The sequence below is a fragment of the Ictidomys tridecemlineatus genome, chromosome 2 (assembly GCF_052094955.1).
Source record: "Ictidomys tridecemlineatus isolate mIctTri1 chromosome 2, mIctTri1.hap1, whole genome shotgun sequence".
NCBI classification, from domain to species: domain Eukaryota; kingdom Metazoa; phylum Chordata; class Mammalia; order Rodentia; family Sciuridae; genus Ictidomys; species Ictidomys tridecemlineatus.
Window position 1 is genome coordinate 58,192,618 of NC_135478.1, and position 13,872 is coordinate 58,206,489.

The 13,872-nt window shown below is 39.2% G+C and overlaps 2 protein-coding genes across 2 annotated transcripts in view; both read left to right on the forward strand.

The window, feature by feature from the left end:
- The window catches only part of LOC144375090 (uncharacterized), a 44,397-nt gene that overhangs the window by 23,821 nt on the left and 6,704 nt on the right, over positions 1 to 13,872 (forward strand). The gene's annotated exons all lie outside the window — the stretch shown is intronic.
- The window catches only part of LOC101969744 (uncharacterized), a 110,824-nt gene continuing 97,866 nt past the window's right edge, over positions 915 to 13,872 (forward strand). Inside the window, exon 1 of the mRNA XM_078038651.1 lies at positions 915 to 7,042. Coding sequence (XP_077894777.1) covers positions 7,040 to 7,042 — 3 coding nt within the window. The 5' untranslated portion in view covers positions 915 to 7,039. The remainder of the gene's footprint in view (positions 7,043 to 13,872) is intronic.

Sequence of the window (13,872 nt, forward strand, 5' to 3'; positions counted from 1 at the left end):
GAACCAACTTCCACAAGGAAACAGGAGTCAAGGTACTGTACCTGGTGAATTTTGGGAACTAGACTTCACTGAAATTAAACCTGGACTATATGGATATAAATACTTGTTAGTCTTTGTTTATACTGTCTCAGGCTGGGTAGAGGCTTTTCCAACCCGGACGGAAACAGCACAAATAGTAGTTAAAAAGCTAATAACTGAGATTGTTCCTAGATTTGGCCTCCCTCTAATTTTGGGGTCTGACAATGGCCCGGCCTTCACGGCCAAATTATCTCAATTGATTTCAAAGGCCCTTAATATAAACTGGAAATTACGCGGTGTGTATCGTCCTCAAAGCTCAGGGAAAGTGGAAAGGATGAATAGAACATTGAAGGAAACACTAACTAAATTAATTCTTGAGACTGGTGGTAACTGGGTTGATCTCCTGCCTTTTGCCCTGCTGAGGGCCCGTTGTACTCCTTATCGGGAAAAATTTACTCCTTATGAAAAAATTTATGGGCGACCACCGCCTATGGTTCCCAGAATACATCTTGATCTTCTGGGAGACATTCCAGTCTCAGAGGCACTTAAAGGGTTACAACTAATCATGGATAAGATCTTTCCTCAGGTCCAGGCTGCTCAACCCATGGGACACAGATTGCCTGATCATTCATTCCAGCCTGGAGACGCTGTGCTGATAAGATGGTTAAAAACCAACAGTCTTGAACGCAGGTGGAAAGGCCCTTACATCGTGATTCTCCGCACTCCCACTGCCTTCAAAGTTGCTGGCATTCCTGCATGGATTCACCATTCACAGCTTGAGAAGGCACCTGCAGAACCCACTGGAGGAAAATCAAGCAACCAAAGGTGGAAAGTGACTAAATGTGGACCCTTTAAAATTAAAATTTCTGGGGCTGGGATGTGGCTCAAGCGGTAGCGCGCTCACCTAGCATGCGTGCGGCCCGGGTTCGATCCTCAGCAGCACCACATACCAACAAAGATGTTGTGTCCGTCAAGAACTAAGAAAAAATAAATAAATGTTAAAAAAAAATAAAATAAAGTTAAAATTTCTAAGGGTTAATGTTTTGTCATTAACTTCTCATTTTTTTCCTTGTCATTGTAAACATTATGCTAATGTTTTTCACTTGTTGTAATATATATGTATTCTTGGGTTTTAGCTATGCCAGTTTCAACGAATCTTGCACCCCTTCTGTAGCCCAGGTAGGACCTGCCATTGCAGGATCCCCACTAATATTAAATTGCACTTACTCCTGTCAGGATCCAATAATTGGCCCCATCAGATGGTATAAAGATAACCAAGAAGTTTTTAGTCAGGTGTTCAGGGAGGGACCATGGAAAAACCTCACAGATCAGTCCCAAAGAGGTAATATATACTTTGGAATCTATGAATACTCAGCTCACCCACGAGATTCAGGGCAATATTCCTGTGTTAAGCTTAAAAAGGGAGCCCTGGTGGATACTTGTCTATTCAAGTGCCACTTTAAATGTGGATGTTTCTGTGAGCCCCCTAGAGTCTGTAAATAACCAGAACTTCTGGCTACAATTGGCTGTTGATACTATGAACAAAAGTTGCTGAGGGCCATTACCAAGTAGGAATGACGCATCGAAATTTCCTTGCCAAGCGTACCCCATGCTGCTTAGAGGACATTTGATGGGACATTGCATGCATGCTTTAATGAGGTGACCTTGCTCAAGGACCAAGGCAGATCCGGGTTTAGAGCTGATCAGGTTTGAGGAAGTAACCGGCTCCTTGAGTTTAAGGCGTTGCCAGTTTAAGATAATGGGTTTTAGGGAAGTTGGAAGTTGAAGATTATTGCTGGGATTAGGGTGTTCCTGCTGCTTGTTCCCATTGAGTTCTCATGAGATTAAAATGGGTTTTGGAGATAGCCTCGTGGAGTAGGTGGTTTGTGCGGGAGACAGCAGAACGCGATTGCCCCTGGACCTGTGTGGAGGCGGTGTGAGAGCTGGAATAAAGAATTGCTGTTTGAACCTACAAAGCTGTGTGGTGGCTCGTGATTCTGGTGCCAAGCCGAGACATTGGCCCTTGGCAAAAAGTTCCTTCTGCATACAAGAAGGAAGTTCAGTCCATCAATTGTTAGCTAATAATCTTATGGGCCTGTCTATAAAATATGATGACTATGTTAAGGTGACTGGGATAGAGTTACACAGCAAAACTGGCCTGTGTCTCATACAGAGTCAGCCTTGCCGGCTTCACTAATTTCCATTGTCTATGCATAGACTGCACCCTTCCTCCATCCCCACCAAATTGCTCTATTGAGCAATATATCTCCCTACCCAATGGCAAACGACTTCCTAGAGGATGGGTTTTTCTCTGTAATAAGACAACCTTCCAAGCGTTGTCTACCAATTTCTCTGGAATCTGCTCTGTTGGGAGGATTTTTCCTTTACTGCCATCCCTGGCATCTCCCCACCAAGTTATCCAAAGTCTGCCCCCCAATTGCAATGACAATGTAATCCTCCTGGATCCACTAGACGTTGCAATTGCAGCAGCTTTCATTCTACCAGTCCCAGGACTAATGGTAGGAATTCAAAGAGAAATCACTAAATTAGCCTGTAGTTTTAGCAAAACAGCTAACCTTATAGCACAAGTTTTAGCAGAAATTAATCAAGAGATGAAAGAACTCCGAACCTCAGTACTACAAAATAGAGCAGCTACTGACATTCTGCTACTGAAACATCATTTGGGCTGCCAACAATTCCCAGGCATGTGCTGTTTTAATATTACTGACTATTCTAATGTTATTCAACAACAGATAGATGAAATGAAAAAGGAAATAAACAAGATTCAAATGGACAACTTTTGGCCAGACCTAAAAAGCTGGTTTCCATGGTTAATTTCTCTTGCAGGTTCTATAATTTGTATTCTTCTCCTATTAGTTATTGTCCGATGCATTATTAACTATGTGCTCAGGTTTATAGGGCTACAACTCAATTCTGTTATGTACCACTGACAGTATTAACATATGTTGCTGACATTACTGGTTGTTCCCTATCAAAGATTTGAAAGGGACACATTAGAAAAGGGGGGAATGATATACCTAGCCTAGTTATCTCATTAGATCAGAAGCCAGCTTCTCACAAGTTATGAAGGATTCATTTCTGTTTTCTGTAAAAATATCAGGATATCTGTATGGCCTGGCCATTAGTTGATGTTGTAAAGCTGATTGGAATGCCTGCCCGTGCCCTGAACTCACCCATGTCCGGTTTTCCCTGACCATATAACAACCCTTTCCTAAACCTTAGTAATGCCTCATAAATTCTGGCCTTCCCTGGCCAGATATCAACCCTCTCTGAGTCTCTAAGATCTCCATAAATTCTGATGCCAGGGCCAGCAAAAATGTAAACTTGTGTTATGCTCCTCAGAGCGTTGTTATCTGTAACCCCCCTTTTGTGTAACTTTTTGGGCTATAAAACTGGGCCACAAAGAAGCCTCGCGGCTGTCTTTGGCTCCCAGGATTTTGAAGGGCAAGGCAGCCCGGCCAGTCGAAATAATAAGCTTGCTTTAATTTGATTTTAATTGGAGTCAGTGGTCTTTTCTTGCGTCGTGGTCTAATATTACCATGGGCCCATTAGTAACTTATCTTAAAAATGTAGAAATCTCTGTGAAGCCCAGATCAAGGCCAGAGGTCTTGTTTGCACATTTCTTCAAAGTACTGTACTGGGTACATTCGTGAAAAACTACTAAGGGGGTGTCCAGCACCTGGAGTGCTGGTATCTTCTCGGCCAGTGGCCAAGTAAACAGGTGACATGAAAATAGGAAGTTTATCTACATTGGACTCTTTTGCTGACAGTCCTAAAATCAGCCATGGTGAAGGGGGCTTTTCTGTGGAGAAAGGGGGTGCCACTTCAATAGGATTTAGTGGTCTTTGCATCCTTCCAAATTAGCTTGTCCTATAATTGATAAACCCTAAATTGCTTACCACATACTCAATATCAACCTATATTTTGATATTTAAAGAGGTGCTGAGGTGAATTCTAGATGGTGTTTGCCCTTGATGTAATCCTGGATCCTGGAATGGGCACCTCAAGGTGACACAGATACATGAGAATGCTCTGTTTGTGTTATGTTATATAATACATAGGACTGGATTTTACATACATATATCACAAATCCTGCTTTTCTGAATAATTGTCACTTTCCAAGACTGATGAAAATAAGGGCTGTTGCAAGAATTTTGTGATCTGGTGGAGGGATTTTGGCTTTGGAATCAGACACAGTTCATCTTGAGTCCCAGCCCAGCTCTTTATTAGTTTTGGGAGTTTGTCCATAGGAGGAAACAGATATTACATCCTGGTCATTAGTTCTAAGCCCCAATTGTGAGATAAGTTTGAATTTAATGTATTTAAACAATAGAGTCAAGGCCATGGAAGATCATGGTGTATGTGACCCAAGGTCTTCAGACCCCATCTCCTTGTGTTTGCTATCTGATATCTGCAATGGGAAAGAACCTGTAATAAGAATCAAGTGGGAAAGAATTATTACCGCTGTTGACCGGTGACGAGTTCTTGCTTCCCGGATGTTGAAGAATAACACCAAAGAAGCACGCCGAGGCAAGGTCAGAGTAGAAATTAGAAGTTTATTAAAGGACAGCAGAAAAGATTTCTCCCGGAGGAAGAAGGGGACCCAGGAGGTGGAATCCATGGAAGTGCAGTTGTCTCCCCTTTTTATAGTTTTGGTGATGGAATGTAGGTTGGAAGGCCCGAGGGGTGGGACACTGGTGGGCCAAAAGGGCAGGAAGGACTTTTGGGATGGGCTTATCACTTCTCTGGGATGGGCTATCTTCAAATCTGTTGGGGGCTGTTCATTAACACTTCTTTGAGGTAGACTTTGGCCTAGGGCCTTTTGGGGACTTCACGAACATTCCATGAATTGTCCTGAGTTTTCCCTGAGTCATTCCCAGCATGGCCTCCATTTTAGATTTCACTCAATATTAGACCTGATTTACCTAACTACACTGACTACCTAACTTTAAATCTGGCTTCAGAATAATCTACTTTTGGACACTTCCTGGTTGGAGTTCCTGTTCCCATGGAGGGCATTGTTCTACTTTTTGGGCTTGAGGAGAAATATTAGGAGACCAGGCCCTTGACTCACTGATATCAGGGGACCCATAGCTCTGAAAACTTGCCTACTGTGAACTGAGATATGACAGAGAGATTCACACTTGATGGTGTAGTTCTCAAAATGTTACTGCTGTTTACTGGTGTGGAGTTCTTGCTTCCCCAATGCTGAAGTATAACACCAGAGAAGCATATGGAGGCAAGTTTAGAGTGGAAAGTAGAAGCTTTATTTATTAAAGCTTTATTTATTAAAAGACAGCAGAAAAGACTTCTCGGCGGAGGAAGAAGGGGACTCAAGAGGTGGAATCCAAGTTAGGGGGAGACCTTCCCTCTTTTATACCTAAGGTCTTCTTTTCCCCTTTCCTGTGTTGTTCCTGGGCTTTGTTCTGTTATCTTGCAGTGATATAATGTAGGTGGGAAGACCCAAAAAGGTGAGGGGCAGATGGGCCTGAGAAGTAATCTGGGCAGGAAGGGCCTGGGGCGGCTTTTGGTTAGCACCTCCCAGTTTGCTGGGACCTGCTTCATTAACATTTTTTTTTTAGAAGGGGCTCTGGGCCTTGGGAACATTAACCTTTCAATTTCCCCAAGTACTGCTCTGCTTTCCTGGGCTCCATTCTCAACATGGCCTTCATTTTCAATTTTAGTCAATATTAGACCTGATTTACCTAACTACACTAACTACCGATCTTTAAATCTGGCTTCAAAAACACATACTTTATTAGGAGTATTTTATTAGTCACCTAAATGTACTATGCTGGGTTATGTTATTCAAATCAATTTCAGCTGTTTCTTTTTCCATTTGATAGACCCAACCTGATCTTTTCTTAAAATTGGGAGCCATCTCGCCACAAAGCCACGAAAAAGTAATTTTAGCTTTACTATAAATTACTGCAAATTCTGAACCTGCTTGGAATGCCTGGCTGTGCCTTGAACTCACCCATGCCTGGCTCTCTGACCAGATAGCAGCCCTCTCTGAAACTTTAGTGACACCTCATAAATATTGGCCTTCCCTGACCAGATAATGACCCTCTCTGAGGCTCTAATGATCCTCATGAATTCTGATGCTGGGGCCAGCAAAAAATATAAACTACCATTAGTGTGATGTTTATCAGAGTTCTGTTATCTGTAACCTCCCTTTGTGTAACTTTCTGGGCTATAAAGCTGGGCTGCAGGAAAGTTGCTGCTGTTGTCTTGTTTCCTGAGGTTTTGGGTGGGAGAAGAAGCGTGGCTGGTCAAAATAATAAGCTTGCTTTACTTTGATTTTAATTGGAGTCAGTGGTCTTTTCTTGCATCCTGGTCTAACACATTGTTAATGTGAATAATAGAAATATTCAAATTTCTTTTGTGCCTTACATGCTGTTTTCATTGGACGTTGTCGCTTTAGGAAGTTGCTTCCCAGTTCAATCTGCCTCCTAACAAGAGCAGAAAAGTTAAATGAAATTTCATAGTATTTGTCACTATATAACTTTCAACCCTGAATAATATACAGGCATATGTAATCCATAAACGGAAATTACATTATATGCAAAGTTAAATGAAAATGTTATGCTGGTTGGAAGCTCTGGGGTGCAATTCCCAGACCTGAAAAAAAAAAAAAAACCAAAAAAACTCGGATGCAACCAAGAACCTGCCATTCTGGCCTTATTCATGCAAGGATTGGACATAATTCCCTGTCACTCAAAAAGAAGGCTTACTGGGCTCATACTCGGGGTGGGTGGGCACCCTCCAAAGCCCTGTCCAATCAGGAGCACTTCCTGACAACTGTCCAATCCTGTGTGCAGCCAGCGAGAAGGGGGCGGGCTTCCTCGGTCTCATGGGGTCCTTTTCTCCCGAGTTCGCCATTCCTACTGTTGAGCTGCGGGATCGTTAGTCACGTTTGGAGTCCCCGGTTGCAGTGCTGTGCGGGTGCTGAAGATCCCTGGGTCGTAGGCTTGGCTTCTGAGCACGAGGAAATGGTGAAATGGTGAGTGCGTGGCATCCGTATCCTGAGAGGGAGGCGGGCGGCGGCCGGCAGGGGGAGGGGAAGCAGAGACTGTTGGAAACCTGCACGTGGCCCAACGGCAGATGCGACTCCAGGCAATCTCGCTCTACTCTGCAGGCTTGAGCTTCCTCAGGGCGTACCTTCCTCAGGGCGTACCTCCCCTCAGTCCCAATACTCCCCTCTCCCCCCCCCCCCCAGTCCCACTGGCCCTCCAGATGGCGAGTGTGCCCGTGGCAGAACCCCGAACAGCCTTCCCCACCTCCAAGGGCACATTCAGCCCCCGACTCTAACCCTATCTGGCCGCCATGTGCCTGCAGCCAGTGTATTCCCAGATGGTGGTGGCTGACTGGAGGCAGGATTATCTTCATCCAGTCTCCACCTGCGGATTTCCCGCGGGAGAGGAGGTGTAGGATATAGGGAACTCGCTTCTTCCTGAGCTAGCTCGTTTGCATTTTTACTTCATTTTTTTCTTTCCTTTTGTTTGTTACTGGACCATTGACCGGAGGGATACTTTAACCACTGAGCTACGTTTCTGGTACTTTTTTTTTTTAATTTATTTTTTAGAAGTACTCGGAAACAATTACCTTATTTTATTTGTTTATTTTTATGTGGTGCTGAGGGTCGAACCCAGGGCCTTGCACTTGCTGGAGGAGCACTCTACCCCTGAGCCACAATCCCACCCCACCCCCCTTTCTTATTATTATTTGAAACAGAGTCTAGCTAAGTTTCTGAGACTGGCCTTGTTATGGTTTGATTTCTCTAGACTTCTCTATCGCTATTAAATATATAATTCTAACATACCTGCAAATGGATTCCTGTGTAGAGTTTGTTTATATTGTTATTCCTTGATGATTAACATAATGGTATAGTTTCATAATATGCATGGATGTTGTAAGGACTTCTCTCCAAAGCAAATTTGGAGATCTTTATCATTAATTAGATGGTGAAACATTTCAAGGTCTCTGTAGCTCCTGTTTTGTTTAATGGTCTCTGTTTTTGTTCCAGAAACACACTGCTTTTGCTATTATGGCTTTGTGGCATAAATTGAAGTCAGATGTTTTGAGGTTTTCGGGTTTACAGTTTACAGAATTGCTTGCTATTCCATAAGACTCTGAGGGTTTTACTTTTCTTCTAGTTATGAGAATAATAATATTAGTATTTTGATCAAGATTATATCCTATCTGTAGGTGGCTTTAAGTAATCTGATGGCTTTTTTTCAGTCTATAGATGGCTTTAGTTTATTTAATGTAGATGGCTTTAGTTTATCTGTAGATGACTTTAATGTTTTCAGTGTTTTGTAATTTTTCTCATGGAAATTTTTCTTTTGTTAGACTTGTTGCTAAGCATTTTTAAGTTATTTGCAATAAAACAAGTTTTTTGATTTATTTCTCAACAGATTCATTATTGTGGGCAAAAGTTATTGATTTTCATACTGATTTATTTATTCTGTAACTTTGATGCATTTGTTTATCACCAGTAGGAATCTTCTGGTGGAAACATTAGGATTTTCTAAGTTTAACCTTATGTCATCTGTAGACATATAATTTGACTTCTTCCTTTCCTATTTGTATCCCTTTAATTTTTGCCTCTTGCCAAAAGCTTCAGCTAAATTTAAGTATTTATTGTACAGGAGTGATGGGGGTGGGTGTCCTTTCTATTGTTCATCATTTAAAGGCACCTCATTCAGCTCTTCCCTATTCAGTAGAAAGCTGGCATTAGATTTGTTATGTAGCCTTTGATGTTGAAGCAATTTCCTTCTATTCACAGTTTCTTCAGATTATATATCTGGATGTGATATTGAATTTTTGTCAAAGGCTTTTTTTTTGCATCTATTGAGATGATCATGTGACTTTTATATTTGTATTTATGTGGTTTATTATATGTATATTGATTTTGTGCTTGTTGCAATCCTGCAATAAAAACAAGTTTATCATGCTGTATGATCTTTGTAATGTGCTATTAAATATGATTCGGTTTGCTATCACATTGAGGGGGAGTATTCATCTAAGTTCATTAGTTATATTGGTTTGTCATTTTCTTCCCTCAAGAAGTGTTCTTATCTTGCTTTGGTTTTTGTTTGGTAGTACTGGGGATTAAATCCAGTACCATTCAACTCATACAGTCCCAGTTCTTTTAATTTTATTTTGAGATTAAGTGTTAAGTTTTGGATGTGAGGTGTACCCCAAATGCTCACATTCGAGACAATGCAAGAAGATTCAGAGAGGAATTGATTGGATTTTGAAAGCCTTAACCCTATCAGTGAATTAATTCTTGCATGGATTAACTAAGTTGTCACTGGAGGGAATAGTGCATTGGGGTCAGGGCTTTTGAGTATATATTTTTGTCTGGTAAGTGGAGTTTTTCTCTTTGCTTTCTCATCCCCATGTGAGCTGTTTTCCTCTGTCACACTCTTTCTTTCCACCATGATGTTCTGCTTCACTTTGAGCCCTGTGGAATGAAACTGGCCTTCTATGGACTAAAACCTCTAAGACTTGGAGCCCTCAAACTCTTCATCCTGTATAAATATGCGCATTCTTTTAGTCACAGTGGTTAAATAGCTACTAACTAAAACACAAGGTCTTTCTAAATTATTGAGGCTGGCTTTGAACTTGTGATCTTCCTGGCTCAGCCTCCCAAATTTTTGGGATTGTAGGTATGCAACACAGTTTGGGATTATAGGTATGCAACACAGCTGGTCTTCTGCCTGGTTTTTAAAATCATGATGATACTGGCTTCATAGAATGAATTGGGGAGTGTTCCTTATTTTTCTAGTTCGAGGAATAACTTGAGGAGCATTGTGTTAATTCCTCTTAATTAAAAGTTAGTATTGAAGTCATCTTGTCCAGGAGATTCTGTGCTGAAAAGCTTGGTATTATTGCTTTATTTGCATTACTTTTTTTTTTTTTTTTTTTGCGGGGTGGGGATGTACTGGGGATTGAAATCAAGGGCACTCCACCACTGAGCCATATCCCTAGCCCTGTTTTGTATTTTATTAGAGACAGAGTCTCACTGAGTTTCTTAGCGCCTTGCTAAATTGCTGAGGCTGCCTTTGGACTCATGATCCTTCTGCCTCTGCCCCCCCCCCCCCCCCCGCAGCTGCTGGGATTACAGGCATGTGCCACTGTGCCCAGCTGCATTGAATTTTATTGTTATTTTATGTTTTCAATATGCAGTTTGTTAAATTTTGGTAGGTCATGTATGCCTTGAAATTTAACATTTCTTCCAGATTTTCCAATGTATTAGAATATGAGCTTTTCTAAATAGTCCCTGATAATCCTTTCAATTGCATTGGCCTCTGTAGTGATATTGCTTCTTTCATCTCTAATTTTATGAATTTCTCTTTCCTATGATTTGTTTGTCTAAGGGTTTATTCATTTCATTAATGTTTTTCAAAGAACCAACTAGTTTCTTCATCAATCCTTTGTACTCTTTTTATTCTCTATTTCATCTCTTATCTTTATTCTTTCCTTATACTCAGTTGGAGAATAATTTGATTTTTGTCTTTATAAGACTAACATGTATTACTAGGTTATTTTGTTTGTGTCTTTCTGGTATTTTATGTAGGAACTGATAACTGCATTTTCTTACTTTTAGAACTTTTTTTTCCTTACTTTTTAGAACTTCCTTCATGGTGTCCCAGAAATTCTGGTATATAGTATTTCTATTGTTTGAATCTAAGATTTTAAAAATTTCTCTCCTTATTTATTTTATGACATACACGCAAAAGTATTTTATTCAATCACCATGTGATTGTATAGTATCTTTAATTTTTCTTGCCACTGATTTCAGGCAATAATGACCTGACAAGATATAAAGCATTGGTTGCACATTTTTTCTCTGTTAGGACTTTCTTTGTGGCCTTCAATATGACCTATTTTGGAGAGAGTTCCATGAGCATGTTAAAATAAAGTGTGGTCACCTACTGTAAATTGAATACTTTATAAGTACTTGTTAAGTCAATTTTGTATGTAGTATGCTTTAGCTGCAGGCCATATTTTTTCCTCAAAAATTAGGTCTGATTTTGTAATTGAAAGGTAAATTTGGTCATGTTTAATCAGTTTCATATGATCGTACTGAACTTGGAATAAAAGCTGTGGCAAACCTGTGAGAGTTGGACTTCGAAAAAGTGGAGTTGGTAATAAAATTATAGACAGAAAGATGGCTATCTAAATTGGATTTTGTCATGAGCATATATCTGCATATTTGTAAGGACAATCTAAAAATAAGTTGTCAAATATTTTCTTTGTTCTGTACTGATTTGTCAGGGTTGTGTTTTCCTATTATTGTTTGTCAGTGTGGCTTATTCCTCATAGAGGTGACTTGTATAATTTCTTCTGTATGAATATGGGAACGTCAGATGACAGCATTCTTTGTTTGTTTATCCTGGCACAAGGTTTTGTGTAGTGCGTGGTAGATACAAATGAAGGCCTGTGTTCTAGTGTAGATTAGAGTGTTATCAACCCTAAGCTGGAGCCAATGCAAGAATGAGGAGACTGTAAAGCCCAGAGGACTGAATATTTGGTGAGATTGATGACATTGATCATTATAGAAACAAGGTTTGATTTTGGATTAGATATGCAAGCGATAGATGGATTAGATATACAAGACATAAATCCAAAATAGTACAAAGTTTTGGCTGAACAATGGAATTCTTAACGTGTCAAGAAAATAATAACGATGATAATAATAGAATATTACTTGAGATATGAGAAGATTATTTTAATAATAATAAATGGCTTAAAACAATAAATATGAGAAAGAGTGATGAGATGATCTTCCAAAAATAAAGATTAGAAACATACATTTGTGTCGGGTTTATGACTCTGTGGTATAGAAATTTCCTTGCTTATGAGGTAACCTTAGTGTAATTCTTACCACTTCCAAAATAACAACAAATAAAAAAAGAATTTTTCTAATTACAGCATTTAGTTATACATATTGTTTATTTTGCCAAAATTATGCATAGTTCAATTTTATTTTCTCCCTTTAATCCTCATTACCTTCTTTTCTCTTCCATCTTTCCTCCTAATATTCTCCTTAGTCTAATCTACTAATCTTTTTTTTCTCTCATTTATTTCTTTTTCATTGGTACTTTATATATACAAAAATATGTAATTTACAGTGTTATATTCATATATGCAAATAACATTTTGTTCAATTCTGTCCACATTTTTCTCCATTCCTGTGCCTTCTTTTTTCAATCTCTAATCTCCCCTGTATATTTATGATATCCAATCCCATTTTTCTAGTTTTGCTCTAGCTGACACGAGATAAAACATTTTACCTTTGATTTTTTTAATCTGTTTTACTTAGCATAATATTCTCCATTTCCATCCATTTACTGGCAATTGCTAATATTTAAAATTTCTTTATGATTGTGTAAAACTGTGTGTGTGTGTGTGTGTGTGTGTGAGTGTGTGAGAGAGAGAGAGAGAGAGATGGATGAAGAGAGAAAGAGATTTCTTGATGCATTCTTCTGTTGATGGGCATCTGAACTGCTTCAACAATTTGGCCATTGTGAATTGTGCTACTATGTACATAAATGTGAATATATGAAAATATAGTTTAAGTTACATTTAGTTATGTATATAGGGAAAATTGACAGATATCCAATATTCATGACTATTCAGACATGTTTTTCTCATACAAATATAAATGAGTCATAAGAAGAAAATAACAACACTTCCTAATGATCATGTATATATACATATATATAAATATACGATATATATTTAGCGCCATGGCATAGTAATGTAAATGTTTTTTTATTATGAAAAATAATTTTTGTTCAGAAACTATCACTTGCATTTTTGTGTGTCTCTTCACAATACATGACTGTAGAATTCATTTTAGAATTGACACATTGTACAAAAATGGAGCACAAGTTTTCATTCCTCTGGCTATACATGGTGCAGAGTCACAAAAGTAGGGTAATCATACATGTGTATAGGGTAATAATGTTTGTCTAATTTTATCATCCTTCCCATACCCACACCATTTTTCCTCCCCTAACTCCCCTCTGCACAATCCAAAATTTATTCATCACCCCCCACCTCCCTTGATGGATCATCATTGGCTTATCAGAGAAAACACTTGGCTTTTGTTTTTTTTGGGGGGTTTGGCTTATTTCACTTAAATCATATTATCTGTAAATGCCATAATTTCATTTTTCTTTAAGGTTGAGTAATATTCCAGTGTGTATGTGCACTGATTTTTTTTTTTTTTTGTAACCATTCATCTATTGAGGGGCATCTAGGTTGTTTCCATAGTTTAGCTATTGTGAATTGAGTTTCTCTAAACATTGATGTGGCTGTTTCACTGTAGTATGGTGATTTAAAGTCCTTTGGGTGCAAGCCAAGAAGTGGGATAGCTAGGTCAAATGGTGGTTCCATTCCAAGTTTTTTGAGAAATCTCCATACTGCTTTCCATAGTGGTTGTCCAATTTGCAGTCCCACCTGCAATGTGTGAGTATGCCCCTTCCTCCCCATCCTCACCAACACTTATTATTGCTTGTATTCTTCATAATTGCCATTCTGACTGGAGTAAGAGGAGATCTTAGAATAGTTTTTATTTGCATTTCTCTAATTGCTACAGATGTTGAGCCTTTTTTTCCTGTTTGTTGATTGATAGTATTTCTTCTTCCATGAAGTGTCTATTTAGTTCCTTAGCCCATTTATTGATTGGATTATTATTATTATTATTTTTTGGTGTTAAGTTTTTTGAGTTCTTTATATATCCTGGAGATTAATGCCTGTGGTAAAGATTTTCTCCCATTTTGTATTCTCTCTTCACGTTATTTATTGCTTCTTTTG